This window comes from Salvia splendens, chromosome 13 (genome assembly GCF_004379255.2).
Source record: "Salvia splendens isolate huo1 chromosome 13, SspV2, whole genome shotgun sequence".
Taxonomy (NCBI): domain Eukaryota; kingdom Viridiplantae; phylum Streptophyta; class Magnoliopsida; order Lamiales; family Lamiaceae; genus Salvia; species Salvia splendens.
In genome coordinates, this window is record NC_056044.1 from 13,600,657 (window position 1) to 13,622,660 (window position 22,004).

General features: G+C 37.7%; 1 protein-coding gene and 1 pseudogene across 1 annotated transcript; both read left to right on the forward strand.

The window, feature by feature from the left end:
• The first annotated feature begins 276 nt into the window (after window positions 1-276).
• LOC121760523 lies at window positions 277-4,416 on the forward strand (annotated as a pseudogene).
• An 8,128-nt stretch (window positions 4,417-12,544) lies between these two features.
• LOC121760525 lies at window positions 12,545-13,273 on the forward strand. The gene has a single exon (XM_042156180.1). The coding sequence runs from the start codon at window positions 12,545-12,547 to the stop codon at window positions 13,271-13,273; it is 729 nt and encodes a 242-aa protein (XP_042012114.1).
• Window positions 13,274-22,004: the final 8,731 nt, after the last annotated feature.

A 22,004-nucleotide genomic window follows, 5' to 3' on the forward strand; every position in this document is an offset into this window, starting at 1 on the left:
ACGTCTAGATTAAACTCAACCCCAAGCGTGGTAGCTAACCACCATTCCAGAATATCGAGTCAATTGTATTATGCCTACATCCATCTATCCATCTCTGTGGGATTCGACCCTTTACACCATTATACTAGCTAGTAGAAATGGGGTGGGGTTTCTATAACATGTTTTAGGTTTCATGCCAACGACACAACTAGGTCTAGGTTCCCTCCTAACTAGTTGAACATACGATCCTACACAAACCCGCTCTTTCATACGGTATCGACCCAACGAAGTGAATCTATGCACACATTCTTTGATGGTTATGTGAACTCGAGGAGTACGTTGAAACTGTTTGCGGAACAATACGAGATCGGTATACATAACAAACTTCAGAAGGAGATGCACGCTGATTACAAGTCAAAGTGTTTGATGCTGAAACCTGTGACAACTTTTCAATGGGAGAAACAATTGCTAGGTGAATACACTCATAACATCGGCCTCTGGTTAGGACTAGGATATCCTAATTTCACGGAAGGTTCAGGTTCTGGCTACATAGCCCTGCTTATGCTACTTTGAATTGGAAAACAGTTAAAATTCTCGTTGTTATTTGCAGTACCTGAGAGGAGTATCTGTTTTTGGCAACAGAGTTTTCCGAATCTATGCAGTAAGTAATTGAAATTTTGCAAATACACATCTGATGATTATAAATCTTCTCTGTAATTATGGAATCATTGTTCTCCCAAATTTTCTTGTCCTTGTTATGACTTTCCAGAAATCGATTGTTGCAGGTACCCTCAAGTGTTATGATCATATGGGCATATGCATTTTTTCTGACAGCTGGTGGGGCTTATAACTACAAAGGCTGCAGCGTGGACGTACCAAGTTCAAATATTCTTATTGATGCTTGTAGGAAGCATGCATATACAATGAAGCATTGCAGGACTGACGTTTCTGATGCAATGAGAACCGCTGCATGGGTTAGGATCCCATACCCTTTACAGTGGGGTATTCCAATTTTCCGGTTGCGAACTTCACTCATCATGATTTTTGTATCAGTCGTTGCATCAGTTGAATCGGTTAGTAGCTTTCTGTTCAGTTTTATTATATACCGAATTCTTATAGTGACACAGGTTCTTGCTCTTAAAAAACTTGTCCACAGATGATACGATTGTATCTTCCGAAATATCTCACATATCTCTATTATTATATTATCATATTTTATCTATATCTTTATTATCTTGTTCACCAAGTTAGGTTATCCACATGAGTATTATAAATATGACCTATTGTTATTCTCATTATTCAATCACTGAAATCATAATTATTGTCTTTTATCTTTATTTAGTTTTTCCGTTTAGAATTTCCGATTGTCGACAGAGTACGGTTTCTCTGTGACTTTCTTTATCTTTTTCACTTAATAAGGGTCTTTCCCTTATCAATTGGTGCTTTCATTTGGTTATCATCCTCCGAATTACCTCCATCATGTCATCCTCCTATGCTGCTTATTACCATCACTAATTCGACTACCGTCAGCCGCAATTCGCCCACCACCCATTGCAGCCCATACATCAGCCACCACACCATCCAATTGGATCATTAGATCTGCAACAATCTTATCCACAGGATAGGCACTTCCACCCACAATATCATCCCTACCAGGCTCGACAGCCCACTTGCTGGGACCCGCCATGGGTGCGCACGCATCAGAGTTCTTCGACCTATGATCAGTCGCCGCCTCACAGCCTGTACCTCGCCTATGGTGAAGCGACATACCAGGGTTCTGACCCCAATAATCCTGACCTCATGGTTCGATCGTTCTCCCCTGCCCAACTAGCCAACGTAAACGATTACAACGAGAAGTTACGTGTGTATAGATTGGACCAAGCCGCCCTGCTCGCCCGTGTGACCGCTTGGTTTGAGGAGAGCACTGATGATGAAAATATAACTGAGGAGAACATTGATAACACTTTCACGATGGTATTGAGTGCGGATGTTCCCAAAGACATTCACGATGTTCCCAACAGCATCACCGATGTTGCCATCAACACTACTGTCGGGGTCGATGTGAGCGATGAAATTGAACAGAGTGATGGATCTCAAGACGAGGCACATGAGATGTTGAGGGACAACAGGGTACTCACGAGATCTGCTCTGCAAGTGCTTCCCCGTAATCGAATGATTGGAGGACAACGTTTGTTGGACAAAGATGGTGTTGGGCAGGTCTCCTTGAAAGTTCTCGACATCGCTATGGTCATCTCATCTATGGGCGTGAGTCGCACAGAGCCCTTGCAAATGACAAGCCCTCCAACGGCGTCCATGGTTCCGGCGGTACTGCCACTGCCAGGATGCCAACAGCTAAACCAAATTGCAGCGATGCTGGAACACCTACTTGCCAGGGTGGTGCGTTTCGAGGCAAGACTTGATGAACACGAAAGGCGTTTGTCACTGAGGCCCGAACCTGACCCCCCGGATTGGCAGCAGCCATACCGGCCTTACAACTGGAGCGCGCACGCAGACCCGCCCAACGGACTGCCGCAGAATTACGTCCAGCCCGTTCCCGACCAGCAAGTCCCGACCGATGATCTCGTGTTAGCGTATGATCCTGAGCTTTACCGCCACCAATTCAACCCGTACCCAGCCCCGCCGCCACCATCAGCGGCTATCTTCTTGCCTTGTAGCTCCAATAGGATTCATACCTTATCAATAATTCCCGCAGCGGCTGCCCCATCGCAGGTTCACGAATGTGACGGGGTTGACATACACTACAAGGGAAAACTGATTGATGGAACAATTTTCGATCCCACTTTTGAACGAGGGGATCCAATTGATATCAAACATGGTAGTGGACAAGTAATCAAACGACGGCTACTAGTATTGGGGATGTGCTTGGGTGAGATAAGAAAGTTGAAAATCCCTTCCAAACTCAATTTTGGCGAGCATGTTTTTGATCCTGGAGGATTCCTCGTTGTTAGCTTCGTGGTTCCCACCTTGAGGATAAGGTGGATTTCAACCGTGGGGGAGTTGATACGATTGTATCTTCCGAAATATCTCACATATCTCTATTATTATATTATCATATTTTATCTATATCTTTATTATCTTGTTCACCAAGTTAGGTTGTCCACAAGAGTATTATAAATAGGACCTATTGTTATTCTCATTATTTAATCAATGAAATCATAATTATTGTCTTTTATCTTTATTTAGTTTTTCCGTTTAGAATTTCTGATTGTCGACAGAGTACGGTTTCTCTGTGACTTTCTTTATCTTTTTTACTTAATAAGGGTCTTTCCCTTATCAACAGATGCCATGAAATCATATTCTATAAAAATGCGCTCTTTCTCGTACAATTGAGTTAGATAATAAAACTTATTCTCAAGTCTTCTAGACTATGTAAAAGAGTGGAACTGTTTAAAACTTGAATTGATGCAAAGGAAGAACTCTGCAGGTAGGGACGTATCACACTGCATCTATGAGAGTCAATACAAAGGCTCCAACCCCTGGCATTGTTAGTCGAGGAATTGGGTTAGAAGGTTTTTGCAGTGTACTGGCTGGACTTTGGGGCTCAGGCACTGGGTCAACTACATTGATGGAGAATGTGCATACCATTGATATAACTACATTAACTAAGTTGTGGAAGTTGGAGCTATGTTCTTAATTGTCTTCTCGTTTATAGGTACTATAAGATTGAACTCCACAGTTGTTTTCGACATTTGAGTTGGAAATGCATGTTTGCTGTGGCTCTAAGGCAATAAATTGTCCATAGTTGTTTCGTCACTATAACAATTGATATTAATGACTTGTTTTCTTTTTATTAGGGAATGAAAGTTGGTGCCATTCTTGCTTCGATACCACAAGCTTTAGCCGCAGCTGTCCTTTGCTTCATGTGGGCTCTGGTCGTGGCATTGGGTCTCTCGACTCTGCAATACACTCAAACAGCTAGTTTTAGAAACATAACAATCGTTGGTGTCTCGTTGTTCCTTGGTTTATCCATCCCTGCATATATTCAGCAGTACCTTCTGGAATCCAGTTTGATTCTACCCAGTTATCTTATACCCTACTCGGCTGCTTCTGATGGACCAGTCCACACCGGAAATAAAGGAGTAAGCGATAATCAATCCTTGTTTGCTTTGTCTCATTAATAAGTTGTTCCGTTCAAGTTATGATGAAATAACTGATTAATGATGACATGCTCGACTTGTTTCAGCTCGATTTTGCAATGAACGGCCTTCTATCACTGAACATGGTGGTGACGCTCTTGATAGCATTTGTACTAGACAACACGGTTCCTGGAAGCAGGCAAGAACGAGGAGTTTACATATGGTCGAATGCTGAAGATTTAGCGACAGATCCATCGGCACTGTCAGATTACGAACTCCCGGGTAAGGTTTGTCGATGGGCGAAATGTTTGGGTGTTCAATGACCTGTGGACTGGGGAAGATTAGCTAATGTTAAGATTTATCATGAAAACAGTATATATGTGATACGAACCACTATAGGGATTTAGGTATTATTATTATTTAGTTTATATATTATAGGGATTTAGCATATCTTTTTCTATATCTTTGTTTTCTTGTTCATTAAGTCAGTAGCATTATAAATAGGATAGACTGTTATCTTTTTTATTCATTCAATCAATTAATGAAATATTTTCTCTCCCAAAGATAACGTGTGTTTCCAATCCTAATTTTGGATTCCCTCCGCCGATCCTAATTGGACGCCGGAGTATTCTATCAATCGCCGAGTTATCTGCCCGACAGGAGCGACTCCCGCGCACAGAAACTCCGCCATCGTCCGCCGAGCCTATTGGCCACCAGAAATTTATCTCCACCGCCGAGCGAAACTCGCCGCCGATGCTTGTTAAGGGAAACACCCTTAACAACTGGTACTTTCATTGAGAGTTGACCCTCCCACCATCTCGAACCGAAGCTACACCGCTGCCCGACGGAAAACATTCCGAGCACAGCAACTGCTTTGGTTGTCGAGTCCCGCCTGTCCGCCGAGCTCTAGCCGCAGGACAACACTACTTCTGCAACGCCCGACGATTCCCGCGTGCCGGGTCGAAGTCAGACGATCATCAACCACCACAGCCACGCCTCAGTCCGTCAACATGTCATACTACTACGCCGGCTATCGCCGTCGTCAATACGACTTCCCTCAGGCCACAAAGCCATTCCGTCCTTACCAGCCGGCCCAACCTTGCCGTGTAACCAGTTGGGAGCCTCCGAGAAGCCGGGTGGAAGTGCTCTGTCCGCCGTCGTGGCCTGATCCAGAATCACCTTACGTCTCACACCACTTGGATCCACCTGATCGTCGCCCACGGCCGAGATACCAGCCCATCGGGTACCGCGATCGCGCGCAAGACGCTTGGCACCGACACCGCGATGGCTACGTCGAGAGGGGTGGCCACCTATCTGATCGCGGAGATCATCAGACCCAATTAGGGTTTGATAGCTACCCGACAACCGCAACGCAGCGGCACCGCCCAACGTGCTGGGACCCACCGGCGCAACAACAGGACCGCGGCTACCTGACCGTTGACCGTCCCCGACGCTCAGAGATGTGCTGGGACCGACCTCGACCTCGCCTCCCACCAGCCCCGCTACTCCACCGAAAAGCCAACGCGGGACATGTACAGTCAGCCCGCACGTGTGACCAGTCAAACTCCGGAGCAGCCACGCCTGCCGCTAATACGAGTCTCTCAGGCGGAGAAGTCAGAACGGTCCAGGTTGGGTCTCTGCTGGCACTGTTCCGAGAAATGGGTGATGGGACATGTGTGTAAACAACGCATTCTCTGTTATGCGGATGATGGGGAGGAGTTTGAGGAGAACATTCAAGATGATAATTTAGCCGAAGAGAAAACTGATAATACTCCCACGATAGTATTCGGTGATGATGTTCTCCATGACATTACCGATGTTCACAATGATGGCGCTCCTCTTGATGTTCAAAACAACGAGTCCCCTGGAGAGTTCCTCAAGAACAAAGGGATTGTCAAGAACGACAGTGAGCCACCGCAAGTGCTCGTTGGGGCATATGATGAGAAGATTGGTGAAGAAGAGGAGCTTGGTGATTTCGAGGACTCCATATTAGAGACAACAGCAAATAAGACCGGGGATCGTGTTGCTCTCAATGAAAGCACCAATTTGATAGGATAAACCTCCTATCGGGCTGATCGGCGTCCGTAGATCGGCGATCGATAAATGTTTGTCGCGGGCGAGTGCCCGTCGAGCACGACGGTTTTCTCACTTGGAGAAGAGAATGAACGATAATATTGATATTCTTGATTGCTTTCTCAAATGATTACAATAACTCCTATTTATAATGCTAATAACTAACTTACTTAATAAGAAAACAAAGATATGAAAAAGATACGCAAATAAACAAAGATGTGGAAAAGATACGCAAATCTCTAATTTAACTAACTAAATAATGCTCGTATCAATATGACACATTGTTTGTATATCTTCTTCACATATTCAATATCTTGTTATAATTTGATGAGCCTCGATATCTAAATTATCTATACGGTTGCAGCCAATACCTGATTTTCTTAAAAAAAATTTCCCAATCCCGTAAAATTGGATATCGGGGATTCAGTGTAACGGGTGTTGAATTGGGTATGGGTAAATCCAATTTTGGATATCCATATTCCCACTCCTCAATATGAGTATTTGTATTGATATTATTTAAAAATAAAAAAATTAAATTGACAATGCACGTATGTCTACGCTTCATTAACAAAACTAAAACCATTAATTTTAGTAAATACAGTATATTTGTGATTTTAAACTCTATATAATGATATTCTATTCCTCACAAGAGAAGTCGAACGTTTGTTTTTGTCACATAAAAAAATAAAGAAAAAATGAGATTAAAGTAGGAGTACTGTTTTTTAGTCAAAATGACTCTACTATATTGGAATGTCTAAGAAAAGAATACGAATCCGTTAATATGGAACGGATATATTTCACAATTTAAAATTAGTGTAAAAAATGAAAATGGGTTGCACATTGCAAAGGAGTTAACACGAGTATGAGAAATGCAAGCACAATGTCGAGATAGTATATATGAATAAATATTTTAAATCGTTCTTTGATGCATACTTTATTGATTTAAATTGCCATTATGCAAATAACCGAGTGTGCAGTTAACAGAACTGGATTAATTCATTTTGTGATTAAATGGGATAATCTAATCAATTATCAATCATTGATAATCTGATAAAAAAGTATCCGAAAATTAATACACTCACATCTCTTCATCTTTACCGTTTATTCCTATTTCCTCTACACTTTTATTTTGTTTTTTTCGATTTTTTTGTTTAATTTATATAAGTGTCCTTGTCAATTTTTCTTTTGATGCTAATCTCAATAATCTTTAAATCTTTCTGAGATATTGTAATACTCCTTGTTCGCTTTGATATTTTTCTCTTTTCTAGTTTAAAATCAAACATAATAAATCAATATCAATTATAAACAATATCATGTCAATAACAAGTGCATGTATATTATTAAAATTATGTCAATAGATAAAGTACATAACAAATCAATGTCAATAACAAGTATATCCCATATATAGCAAGCACAATTATCTGGTTACTATTATGTCAATAATTAAATTTCATAATGTCAATATGACTATGTCAACATCGATTCTAATAAGTATACTCTATGTCAATAGTATACAATATCATGTCAATAACAAGTATATCATGTTTAAAGCAAGCACAATTATCTTATTACTATTATGTCAATAGTTAAAGTTTATAATGTAAATATAACTATGTCAACAGCCATCCAAACAAGCATACACTATTTCAACAGTATAAAGTACATAATAAATCAAACATAATAAATCAATATCAATAATACACAATATCATGTCAATAACAAGTATACCCAGTTGACAGCAAGTGCATGCATATTATTAAAATTATGTCGATAGAAAAGTACATAATAAATCAATGTCAATACACAAATAGTATACAATATCAACTCAATAACAGGTACTTCCTCCGTTTCTTCATAGTTGAGGCAAAGATTTTTGGCACGGAGTTTAAGAAATGAATGTTGAATGTGTTAAATAAATAGATAAAAAAGTAAGAGAGAGAAAAAGTAGAGAAAATAAAGTAAGAGAGAGTAAAGTAAGAAAGAGAAAAAAGTTACTATATAGGGAAATGACTCAACTATGAGGGAACTCCGCAAAATAGAAAAATGACCCAACTATGGATAAACAGAGGGAGTATATCCCATATATAGCAAGCACAATTATTTGGTTACTATTATGTCAATAATTAAATTTCATAATGTCAATATGACTATGTCAACAGCGATTCTAATAAGTATACACTATGTCAATAGTATGCAATATCATGTCAATAAAAAGTATATCATGCTTAAAGCAAACACAATTATCTTATTACTATTATGTCAATAGTTAAAGTTTATAATGTCAATATGACTATGTCAACAGCCATCCAAACAAGCCTACACTATGTCAACAATATACAATATCATGTCAATGACAAGTATGTGCCATTTATAGAAAACATAAGTATATTATTATAACTATGTCAATAGCTATTGTATAAAATGTCAATAATCTTAAAAATTTAAACAAATCCTTAACTGGAAGGAGATGCTTGTTCTCTTTTTTTTTCCAGCGGCGATGTTCGATTCCACCTCTTCCGCTTCTTCCATTGCTAATCAATAAAAAAAAATCAGCAGAAATCGAATTCATAAGAAAACAAATCCAGATGTGTTTTAAAACACTAAAATCGAAGCAATATACTTAAAATTAGAATCAATTTCTTAACATGAAGAAGTCGCTTCAACGTTTTTTGTTGTTTCGACGTTGACCGCCGATTTGGACTGCGTTTTTCCGGCGACAATCGGCGCTTCAGCCGATTCTCTTGTATTTTGTTCTTCGATCCTCATTATTAACACTTATAGATGTAGAAAACTAACTTTGTAGGTCTAAGGTTAGGAGATGAATAACAATGTTTGATTGATTTTTGAAGATTTGCATAATTGTATAAGAGTACTTCGAGAGATAAATGAATGTAAACGTTCTGAGAGTTTTAGAGAAGGGTTTTGAATATGATTTAAAATGCAACTTTTATTTTTCCGACATTTTAGAAATGAAATGACGATAAAAGTTTTGAATGAGTGGCTGAAAATGCATCTCAATTCTCAATTAAGCTAAAAAATCTCAACCTACCAGGACCCTACTTCTATATACCATATATATGTGTAGTACGTATATAAGAACACATGTGTGTAGCAATGTTGTAAGTATATTAATATATGTGTGCCCAGGGTAAAGCTAGGAATTCAATTTAGCATGGGCAAAAATAAATACATGAATAAATTTTAGAAGTTTGAGGCGGAACATTTATAAGTCTCTACAAAATTTGCACAAAGGTAAAATGAAAACTGGAGATTCGGAGAGTGATGGTTGAGGGGGAAGGAAACCAAGAGGAGTGATAGCTGAATTATCTTTTTCTTTTCACATTATTTCATTAAGGCCCAACCCAACTAGATATTGAATATAGGGAGCCCAAAACATACTTTTCAAAACCTTCCACTTTTAATGATAACTTCGTACTGCGTACATATAAAAATCTAACAATAAATAATTAATACATTATTTTTTTTTCATTTCTGATTAAAATAAATATCTACCATATTCTGTTCAGACGATTTCTAGGTGTTAGTGTAAATTACGTGTCGATAATCACTCGTCCTTTATCTATTCCACTATGAGAAAATATTCCCTAGTTTAGAAATTCCAAAGTGATAAGATGACTTGATGTGCCCAATCTATAATTATTTGATAAATGGAATTATAAAATGGTCCACCTTTAGGTGTATAATCTTGTATTGAGATTTTTAAATACTCTAAAAAAGGCATGATATTAAAGAATGGAAACTGCACACTCCTACTTCTCGGCTGGAAGTCTGGAACTAAAATATAAAAAATAGCTATGAAATTATTCCAAATTAATATATTATATATACTCCATCACTAATATTGAAAAAATACTATATATATAATAATCATCTTTTATTGTTAATAATAAAAATTGCAGATTTTATCACCAATTTATTTCACAGGACTGTTTTTCTTTTCCATATTAGCTTCATAATTAGCATATTTCTGTAAAATAATAAAATTCACAGTTAAATAATTTAAGATTATTGAGTTATAAATATAAAATGCACAATTTTACCTTAAATTCTCTCAATTATCCTCCCGGGTGGGTGAACTAGTTTCTTGAAAGTATTTCCACGTATATTGGACACTACGCCAAATGGATACAATCTGCATATTAATATACAATTAGTAGCTTCAAATAATGTGATAAGTGCATAAAATTATATGATCACATACAATCCATCCTAAGGCTTCAGTTTCTTAGATAAAATAATATCAAAATATAATCTAGGATTGAGTTGTGAGATTATTTTAGGCATAGAGGTTAGCTATCGCTAGTTATCTCATGATTATCCATCTAGTATTGAGTTGTGAGATTATTTTAGTCATAAGAGGTTAGCTATGGCTAGTTATCCCATGATTATCCATCTAGGATTGAGTTGTGAGATTGAATCTCATGAACCAAACATACTACAATACATAATCTTGCAAATTGAACACACTACTAGAAAAATTGCTTCTCACTACACTTTTTTTTATCACACTTTATAAAAAGTGCCAACATAGATATACTATCTACACACTAGCTTTTCACTACACGTATATAATATATTGTTACTGCATGTATTATAGTGAATTTTATATTACTTAAAGTGAATTAAAGTTACTTTATAGAGTGTACTTATATGATGATTTTAATATATAGGTACTATATGATATTTGCTCCTTTTACGGGCAATGATAATCATGGTCGCTCAGTGACATTTGCTGTCGGCCTTCTGTCTAAGAAAAATGCAGACTCTTTTTCATGGTTATTTAACCAATTTGTAAAATGTATGGGTGCAACTCTCAAACTTGGAAATGAAAGTTGCTATTGAGGAGGTCCTTATCAATACAAGATACCGGTGGTGTATGCGGCACATTATGAATAAAGTTGCTAACAAATTGCCAATTGGTAGTGAAGAACTAAAGTAGGAATGGAATGCGTGTGTTTTGTCGGAGTGGATAGAGCCGATGCATTTAAAGAATCTTGGCATACCATAATGGGAAGATATGGGCTGACCAATAATGAGTGGTTTTCAACAATGTTTACATCTAGAAAGTTTTGGGTTCCAACATTCTTCCGTGATTTTCCGATGAGCTCATTGATCAAGACAACATCTTTGTCCGAATCACAAAATAGCTTCTTTGAAAGGTATTCAAAGTGTCAGGCTAGTCGTATGCTATTTTTTTATAAACTATATCCATCATTGGAGGCTCAAAGAAGTAATAGTGCAATGTTTGAATACTATGATTCAACAAAAGTGCTTATTTTGCAAATAGAATTGGAAATTGAGAAACATGATTCAACGATATATAGTGGTAGAGCTTATAAAGCAATTCAAGAGAAGATAGTTTATGCATGTTTCTCTTTGTCTTGTGCAACGGTAGAAGTGTCAACCAATAGGGAGAATGAGGTATCTTTGTCTTGTGCAATGGTAGGAGTGTCAACCAATAGGGAGAATGAGGTATATAACATAAATGACAAGGATTCGAACTTATGAACAGTGAATTACTCCAATTGTGATGACACCTATCTGTGTGGATGTAAAAAGTTTGAGAGACTTCTATTGTGCATCCATATATTTTGTGTGTTGAAATATAAGTTTGTTAGTTGAGACCCGAGAAATTGAATGGAGGGAGATTGTTGAAGTCACAATATGTGAGATTTTTCTGATGATCAAGAAATACACCTTGTTGTGGACAGTAAGAAAATTGTATTTAAAAACTTGTATGCATTATTATTTGAAATAGCACCAAGTATTGAAGGGAACATTGACCAAATCATTGCATTTACTGCAATTATTGAAGAAGGTAAGAAACAGCTTCTCGGAGAAGGTCATTTTGTCTTCCACAGAGAAGAGAGCATTGATCGAGAACTTCTATGGCATACAAGTTGCGAACGTTATTGAAGTTGATCCTCTGGATATGTCAGTATGAAGGGAAGTGGAATTAGGAAGAAAGTCAAAGAAGGAGTTAGCAATGAAGTTATCAATGAAACCAGGTCGAAAATGTGGAGACTGCCATGAGATTGGCCAACATGATTTGAGGAATTGCAAAAAAGTGAAAGAGAAGACACTTGATATAGTTCTCCTTGGGGAAGAGATCTTTGAGAGACTTGATTGAGTTTCTCCTTGGGGAAGGTTGGGTAAATCTGTTTGAAGCCACGAGAGTTACGAATCTACCAAGAATCACTGCCCTCTTCTTGTCTCGTGCCATTTGCTAGGCCCACGTTCTAGACCTCCTTTTCATTTTCAAAACATGTGGGTTAGACTTCATACTTTTCTGAAGGAGATAAAAAGGAGCTGGAGTGAGAGTATAGGTCTGCGGGGTATGCTTAATATGCAGAGTTGTCTTTGAAAAGCTTAAAATGGCTGAACAGGAAGTACAAGAGGCGATGATGAAGTTTGAGCTAGATCCCTCCTCACAGGCCCTTCGAATGGAGATGAATAAAACAACAACCGAGTATCTTTTAAGACTTAAGATGGAAGAAGATTTTTGGAGACAAAAGGCGGCGGTTAAATGGGTGGCAGAGGGAGAGAGAAATACAAGGTTTTTTCAAGGTTGGGTGAAACAAAAAAGAACCAAAACTAGAATACATATGATAGAAGATCTACTATCTTCGGATGTGGGCGAGCTTGGTGAGCTGGAGCTGGATAGTTTAAACTCTCTTCCCCCTGATGTTGAGATGGAAGCCTTAGAGCGAACTCTGGATAAAGAGGAGGTTAGGAAGATTGTTTTTGACATCAGTACAAATAGTGCTTCGGGGCCGGATGGATACTCATCATTATTCTTTCAGGCCTGCTGGGGGATTATTAGAGCAGATGTGGTAGAAGCAGTGGTGGAATTTTTTCATGGTGTGCCAATCCCAAGAGGAATTGAAGCTACAATACTTATATTATTGCAAAAAAAGAGAAATCCTACTAAATGGTTGGAATTTAGACCGATAAGTTTGTGCAACGTCATGAATAAGATTATATCTAAACTGCTTGCTGTGAGAATGGCTCCTCTACTGCCCATGATCACAGTCCCGAATCAAAGTGGCTTTATCAAGTTCTGTTGGCAAAGGAACTGTTCCATGAAATCTGGAAAGGTGTGATTTCCCCTGATACGGTCCTCAAACTAGATATGGAAAAAGCTTATGATCGAGTTCAATGGTCTTTCTTATTCAAGGTCTTGAAAAAGACGGGGTTCTCAGATAAGTGGATAAAGCTTATTGAGCATTGTGTCTCCCCTTGCTGGTTTTCAGTGCTATTTAATGGATGCTTAACAGGTTTTTTCAAATCGTCTCGCGGGTTAAGGCAAGGTGATCCTATTTCCCCTTCCTTATTCATCCTTGCGGCAGATACTTGTCAAGATTATTGGATCGCCTCATTTTAGGAAAAAAGGAAATGATGTTTCGCACGACAAGGTATTCCAGGGGGGTTTCATACTTGGCCTATGAGGATGACATCATCATCTTCTCGCAAGCGCAGAGATCTATGATTTTAAACATTTTGGAATGCCTCAATCACTATTCGTATGTATCAGGTCAGAAAGTAAATGTTGGGAAAAACTTCTTCATTAATGAGAAACTAGCTCCTGGGCTTTTGAAATTAGTGAGGCTAGTGGTTTTCAACAAGGGTTTCTTCCTCTACCATTTTTGGACTCAAGCTGGTCCTAAAAGGATCCACAACCCTTTTACCCAAGCTAAAAGCGGATTCACTAGCAACTGTTGAGCTTGGAATTGCAAAGATATCCTTGCAATGAGTGAAAGGATTGGATATCTAGTTCCACTTCCTTTCCACCAATCCAAAAGATCAAAAGAAGGATCAGACTGCTGCTCCATCTCATCGGCTAGGTACTTATCCACTTCGTTAGATATTTGCTTAAGTTGGTCTTGAGAAATTTCTTCTTGCACTCCATTGAAAATTTCATCAAAGAGATGCAAACCACCTTGACCGATATTGTCGTCATTGTCCACATGTTCTAGGTGCAGCTTCTCAGTCTGAGTGGACAAGGTATTATTCATCTTTGGGCCAATAACTAATTCATCTTTGAGTAATAATTAAATTAATTTTAGGGAATTATTTAGTTAATTCTCGGAATAATTCGATGTACGAATAATTTTCCCTAAGTTTCGAAATAAATATATTTGCGAGGGAAATATTTTCGATAATGAATTCATGGGCTTAATTAAATATTAGGATTTAATTATATACCATTAATAAAAAAATACGAGGAGCCAACGAAGGAAATTAGGGGCGTAAGCGGCCGCCGAATAATCGAAAACCGAAATAAACCGAGTTGAAAGACTTTGCTTAGGATGCATGCATGTTTAGGTACTTGTTTGAACCAATGTGTTGATTTATCTATTATATAAATTGTTAAAGGTGAATCATCGCAAGAGAATCGTGATCGCAAGGGAAAGAACGTAGTTTCAAATTAAGCACTCGAGGTGGGCTTTCTTTTAAATAAGGACAATGTCCTAAATATTTTATCGATGGAAATGAAACTGTATTTATCATGCCGTGATTTGTGTTTTAACGTGCCTATCTGATATGGCTACGCGCCATTGTTATATAAATCGAATTCGGGTCCTCGTAGGGCCGCAAACCCTACTTGGACTAGTGTACACCTATGGTAGATCGTGTGCTAGCGTACGGGCTGGCCAGTCTAGTGGCTTGGTTTGTGGCCACATTCCAAGTCATGTATTGGCAGATAAGGCTAACGTCTATGGGAAAATGACTGATCAGTCGACTTTTACTATGGGAAAATGATTTTAGTGCCTCGGGCCTTTCTAAAGCTAAACCCCGACGGTTACCTAAGTATGGAATGATAAATTGACAACTTTTATTGAAAATGTTTTCGGCATGAGCCCATTGAGTATTCTTATAGTACTCAGCCCTGCATGTGTTTTCCATATGTGCAGGTTGAGCGGCGACGAGGATGTGGTGGTGTTGAGCAAGTGAATTTAATATATTATTGATGTCTTTGAACCTTGAGTGTCGTTGTGTCTTCACACATGACGTCACTCTTTCTCTTGGTCGTTTCCGCTGTGACGTGTCGTTTAATTATGATTTATTTGGGCCGACAACTTTAATTGTTAGGGTAATGGATATTCTGAATTTCTTGTTGGATAATATTAAACTCTTGGTTATTTATTTGGATATTAATTGTTGGTCCAACTTGTGTTGAAACTCTAATTCTTTTCGTCTTTCTATCTAATTTTTTTTAATCACGATCGCCCGTATTTATTAACCCTAAGGGGCGGTCGTGACAAGTGTACACATAGGGACCGTGTGCTAACGCCAGGTTGGCCGATCCAGTGACTGTTGGAATGTGGCCACATTCCCGGTTCACACAGATTAGATATGGTACATCATCAAAAGTTTAAATGACTGCAGTCTATTGAAATAACAGTTTTAGTGACCGGGACTTGTTTTCAGAAAAAACCCCGCCTTCACTCAGCTTGGCTGACAACTAAAAGAGAAAATGTTTTCGGCATGAGCCCACTGAGTGCATCAAGTGCTCAGCCCTGCATATTATTTTTCTTAATGTGCAGGTTGATCGATGTCAAAGCCGAGGAGGTGTTGGGACAGAAGACTAAGTAAGTAGGGAGATAGCTGGTGTAGTATGTCTTCATACATATTACATCTATCTTGGTACTCTTCCGTTGCGCAAATTTAGAACTTGTTTTTAGCAAAGACAATTGTCCCATAACTACTCTGATTCGGTATGATTTGTACCCTCAACACATTTCATACAATGTTTCCTTTGAATTAAACATCTTTTGATGAGTTGAGACAGTCAGTAAGATTTAGTCGCAATATAGCTACACATTCTTTGACTAGGGAGTTGTGGTCGTGACAAGAGGTTTCTGTTTGCACAAAACACAAGCCACATAATGCATGCGAGTATGATTTGTACCCTCAACACATTTTAGACAATGTTTCCTTTGAATTAGGCATCTTATGATGAGTTGAGACAGTCAGTAAGATTTAGTCGTGATATAGCTACACTTTCTTTGACTAGGGAGATGTGGTCGTGACAGGAGGTTTCTGTTTGCACAAAACACAAGCCACATAATGCATGCGACCACAAAAATAATGTACAGTTACAACAATACAGTGTACAAATGCAGTCCTTTAATGTCTAATACATAACAAATAATGCACACAACTAGTTACATAATTTACAAATTTAATAAAATAATGCACATAGGTATATTGCATTCACCATCTCACGCACATCACACCGCAAGCTGTCAAATAATGCCTAATTATTTACAAGAAATGTATACTACCGGAGTAATAATGAATATATTCAATCACATAATGAACAATGCTACTTGGGAGTTGTGGATTTCACCATTTAACCCATCCACATAAGGCTTCCCATAATGCCTATACCTTATAAATAATGTAAACAACTAGCTACATAATGCACACATTCATTCAAATAATCTACTTAGGTAAATTGCATTCACCATTTCACCCACATCACTAATCAGAGAGACATATAATGCAAAATACTTGATAAATAATGTATACAAGTACATAAATAATATACACTTTCAATAAAATAATGCACACATAAACACTGCATGTAACTTTATCAATAATGTACAATTATAGACATATAATGTAACCAAGCAATCACATAATGTACAGTTAAAAACATATACTGTAGTTTAGCAACCACCTTTGCCATGGCAGGCGGTTTCCCCTGCCCACCCATAGCAGCCCCCTCCTTAATGGGCTGTGCTGCTTTCTCAGCCTCACCCCATATACTCAAGCCAGTCACACATGTGATGTAATGATAATAGTAGTTGCAATAATGAAACAAAAACAGTTTATAATGCAAGGAATATTTAGTATATACACACCTTGGCACTCTCCTCTGCCCCTGTTGTCTCCTTTGTGGCTTTCACCGTCCTGGTTTTTTTCTTTGCCCCCTTACCACCTCCAGCTTTCCTAAACCCACTTACACCATCACCAGCTTCAACTATTGACTCAATCTCCTGAAGAATATAACCAAAAATTAAAACAAATCCATAATGTACAAAAGTGTGACTGCCAAAGTGTTTAGGTTGTTAACTGATACGCCAGCTTTGCTCCGCTCTCCACCGACAGTCGTCATGTCTGATGCTGTAGCAGTTGCACCGGCTGAAGTATGCACTTCAGTTGGGACTTCAAGTGCGACAACACCAGCATCGGTATAGATGATATCAGGATATCATCACCTAATGGATCGGGCATGGCCATGTCTCCTTGATGCTCTTCACCTCCCGACTGATCAACAACCGGGGCAACATTTGCTCTGTCATCAACTTGGGGAGCTATGCCTCCACCACCGCTAACCCCTGCCTCTTCTGTTTGCTGTGAAGCAAACGGGTCAGGACAATCGAATCCGTCCAAAACAAAGGACGGCCTAGCAAAGCTGGTGTTGATGGTCTTCTTCTTGTCATACGCGGCCATCATCTTCTCCATCTCGTCAATCCAATCTTGACTGTATTCCTCTTCGTCGTCCCTTGCCTGTGTAAGTGTGGTCACAATCTCCTTATCTTCTACCACACCAGTCAGTAAGCAGACAGATAATGCCAAATGCTTGACAAATAATGTATCCCAGAACATAAATAATGTACATTTTGAATCAACTAATGCGCGTATTGATACTTCACTGAGTTGATCTCCCATGTATACAAGGACCTAAAAAGGTAAAACCACACGATAGATAAGGTGTACGCCAAGATTTAATCATGTATCAAAACAATCAAATAATGCACAAACCAGTTTTACAATTATCCATCCAGCCATTTACCAGACCTGTCGATGAATGCACAATGGAAGCTTAATTGACGTTCAACTACTGAAGTAATTAGACAATCAATTAAATTGATTGGTTACCTGCAGCCTGTGTTGGTTGAGATCTCGACGGACGACCTCTTTTTGTTATTTTAAATCTGTCATAAGAACAACAAATCAAATCGCTGAGTCCACTCTTTTAAACCAGTAAATATTTATAGTTTTCGGAATAAGACAAAACCCTAACCAAAACGACAACCCATTTTTACTTTCGAAAAATCGTGACCGAGTAGATGTTAAAATCATTGATTTTCGTATTTAAAAGAATGAAATCGACTACTAGTCGGGGTCTATCGTCGTCTACCGGGTGCAATTAATCAACAAGAAAACTTTTGTCAGCCCTACCTTGTCGACGCGGTGAACAATATACTCGCGCGCTACCGGAGTTTGAGTTGGACAGTGAAAACGACGACAACGGTGGTGGCGGCTAGGGTTTGAAGAGTGGTGGAAGATGGGGAGACGGATTGCAGAAGCGTGGAGAGAAAGTTTGATGTTTCGAGTGAGAGAGAGTGAGTAGATGGGAGGGTGTATCAATACCCCGCTTAAATTTCGCTCCTTCCGTTTCTGGCTGTTTTCAATTTTGTTTTTTTACTAGTTTACCCTTATAATGCACAGAATCCTCCCTATAATGCAACACGGGATAAAAAAAAGGAGTCCATCCGGTCCCTTCATTCATCTAATCTAACGCTCCAAATTAAGAAGAAACTTAAATCTAAGGAATCAATAGGAGATTAAGGCTCCCATATATATATATATATATATATATATATATATATATATATATATATATATAGGGGAGCGTTATTCTCCTATTCATCCCTTAGATCCTTTATTCTTCTTAATATGGGCCGTTAGATCTCATTCATCAACGGTCCAGATGATCTGCATTATTACACTATAATGATGCATTATTAGTCGGTGTGCATTATTCAACTGAAAATCTGCATTATTACACCATAATGGTGCATTATTAGTCGGTGTGCATTATTCAACTGAAAATCTGCATTATTAAATGACACGTGGCACCAATCTAACCGTCGGATGACAAAATCGTGGGGCTGAGATTAAAAAGAACAAAGAACAAAAGATACAAAAAGGAAATGAATACATCCCTATGGAAGTATTTATTTCGTTTTTGTATCTTTTGTTCTATTGTTCTTTTTAATCTCGGCCATTCATTCTAAGGATCTAATGGCTCCAATTAATGCCAAATTATATTAAATTAATTCATTAAAAATGGAGAAAAGGATATTTTAGGGAATTGACGTTGATGGTTGTTATGGAAAATCCCATGATTTTCTCTTTCAAACTAAGCGGTTATTTGCAATGGAGATCATGTTCAATATTTGGTTATTTTCCAAGAATTTTGTCGTCTGCATTCCACCAATATCATCGCAGGCTGAATTTCGTCGTCGGATTTGTTTATTGAAGAAAACCGGTCGTTTGTATATTGCATTGCAACCGTTCGTCGCAGATTTCTCGGTGTGCCTCGTTGGTGTTTGTTATTATTTGAACAATGGAAGAAGGTACCTAGCGTTTGTTTTACAATTTTGTAGTCGCCTTCTTCTTCGTAGATTGCATAATTTCTGGTGTAGTAATTTGTATGTTATTTATTGATTTGTTAACAAAAAGCACGCATACTATAGTAAATAACAATGTTCTCTGCGCAGTTGTAACATCCCAAATATTTTTTGTGACTCTTTTTATATGTTTATTTGAAATTTTCAATTATGAAACTTTTGTTTCTATGAGATTAAGTGAATTGCGTGAAATAATTGTCGGGAGTGATGTGGAATGAAGTGCTTGATATTTTATATTTTCCAATGTGGGGAAAATAATTAGTAGGATCATGCATTTATTTTTTTTCGAGCCAATTCGTGGGAATTTTCGGCCCTTCCTAATTATTGAAATAGTATTTCATTTCTTGGATTTAATTAATTGTTTTGAGATATTTATCCAAATTAAATCCAAACCAAATGATCCCTAAATGGTACTACATGAAATTCAAACTCTAGCCTATTATCCTCGGGAGTTTCGAAAATCTCCTATTTAAAATAGGAGGATGAATTATTTTCTTTGATTTAATTGGTGCTTTGTTGACTCATTTCTTTTGAATTAAATCCAATTAAATCATGCCACCTATTATTTCTTCACCCAAAATAAATAGAGAGTTGAAATATTTCCTTGGCTATTTAAGCCTAATAATTTTCGGCCCCTTCACTAATTTTTGGAGGATAATTTATTTGTTTCCTATTTTGTGGGATTCCTTTTTATTCAATTAAATACCATACTAATACCTATGCCAAATTAATTGGGGATGTGAACATTTCCTTATGTTGTATCCTTCATGTCACACGCCCTACACTAGTATTTTTCCTTGTGGGAATATAATTATTTGTTACCTATTTTATGGGAGCCTTTTTCCCATAAAGAAATTACCAAATTTAAATCCTATTCTATTTAATTGAGGATTTAAATAATTCCCTTGTGCAAATTCCCCTTAAATTTTCGGCCCTTACTTCATTTTTCCTACTTGGAGATTTAATTTATTTTGTTTCCTTGTTTATGGAATACTCATTGTTTTATTTCCTAAATTGTGGATTTATTTCTCTCCAAGTAAAAATAAAAAAAAATCCCTTGTTTAATTGCAGCCCTAATTTTAAAAAATTAGGCTTCTTATAATTGTGGAATTTTTATTCATTAGCCTATATTTTAATTCTCCACAATTTATTTATTTAATTTACTCATGGACTTAAACCTAGAATATAAATACCACTTAAACAAACCCTAGCCCCCATTCTCCCTCACAAAAAAAAATCGTCCACCTCCCTCTCTCCCTCACTCCACACGTTTTTCCCCCTCCCTCTCTACAATCTCTCCAAAAATCCTCCATCCAATTCTTGTTCTTGCATCCGTTGAAGTTTATTTTCAAGAGTATTCGACGAATCGCACCGTTTCTTGTTTCTACCGATTCATTTTTGTCAAAGAAGGTATATTTGCTTCACTTTCCCTCATTCTTTTCGTTTGAACCATGTTCTTGAATCCTACATGCATGTAGTGGGTGTAGGAATCATAGATCGCAAAGTTAATCGGTGGGAAAGTGAGTTTGCTTGAGAACTTTGATAGTTATGCGATTTTTGATTGAATTGTGTGAAGTTTGATTTGAATATTTGGTGAATGATCTAAGTTTATGTGCAAACATGTTTAAGAGAGTCTTATCAAGCATGATGGTGTGTTATAAGCATGAGAATTTGTGTTTGGATGATTGGGAGAGAAACCCTAATTTTGACATTGTGAGTCTGAAATCTGTGATGTTCGAATAGTATTTCTTGATGTGTGATTGACCTAACAAACGATCTAATTTTGGTATGAAAATTTTACTGAGTGAATTTCGAGGAGTTATCTGTGTCTTGTATAAATTTCAGCCCTTTTTGTCGAAAAATGAGTTTTTGAAAAATGTTTGAAGTCGACTGCGCAATTCTGTCAGTAACGTGTGTTCTCGACCAGAAAGTTTCGAAATCTGTTTGACCGACTAAATGACCTCTGATTAATGTGATTCTTGAACTATGTGAAATTTTGAAGTGTCTTCTGAGTCTTGTAAAAATTTCAGCCTTATTGGACATCGTATGAATTTATGATGAATTTTTCAAATGAACTATGCAATGCTGCCAGAATTTTTATATTCCGACCAGAGAATTGTATTAATGTTTTGACTGATCAAATGACATGATTTGAGTGTGAAAATTTACCTGAATTAACTTGAATGTGTCTACTATGTTGTGACAAAATTTTAGCTTCATATGAGATCGGATGAATTTTTGGTGATTTTTACAGACCAACCGCACAGTTCTGCCAGTTTTGCTGATATGTGAAAATATCACTTATTGCTAAGTTTTCATGAATTACTTGGTGCATGTATGATTTGAGAAGGTATCCTATGATGTGATTATGTGTGACGTGTTGAGAAATTTATGACATGTCCTC

Excerpts from the sequence above, each read along its gene's own strand:
- LOC121760525 (XM_042156180.1), top strand. The coding sequence starts at position 12,545 with ATGGCTGAACAGGAAGTACAAGAGGCGATGATGAAGTTTGAGCTAGAT.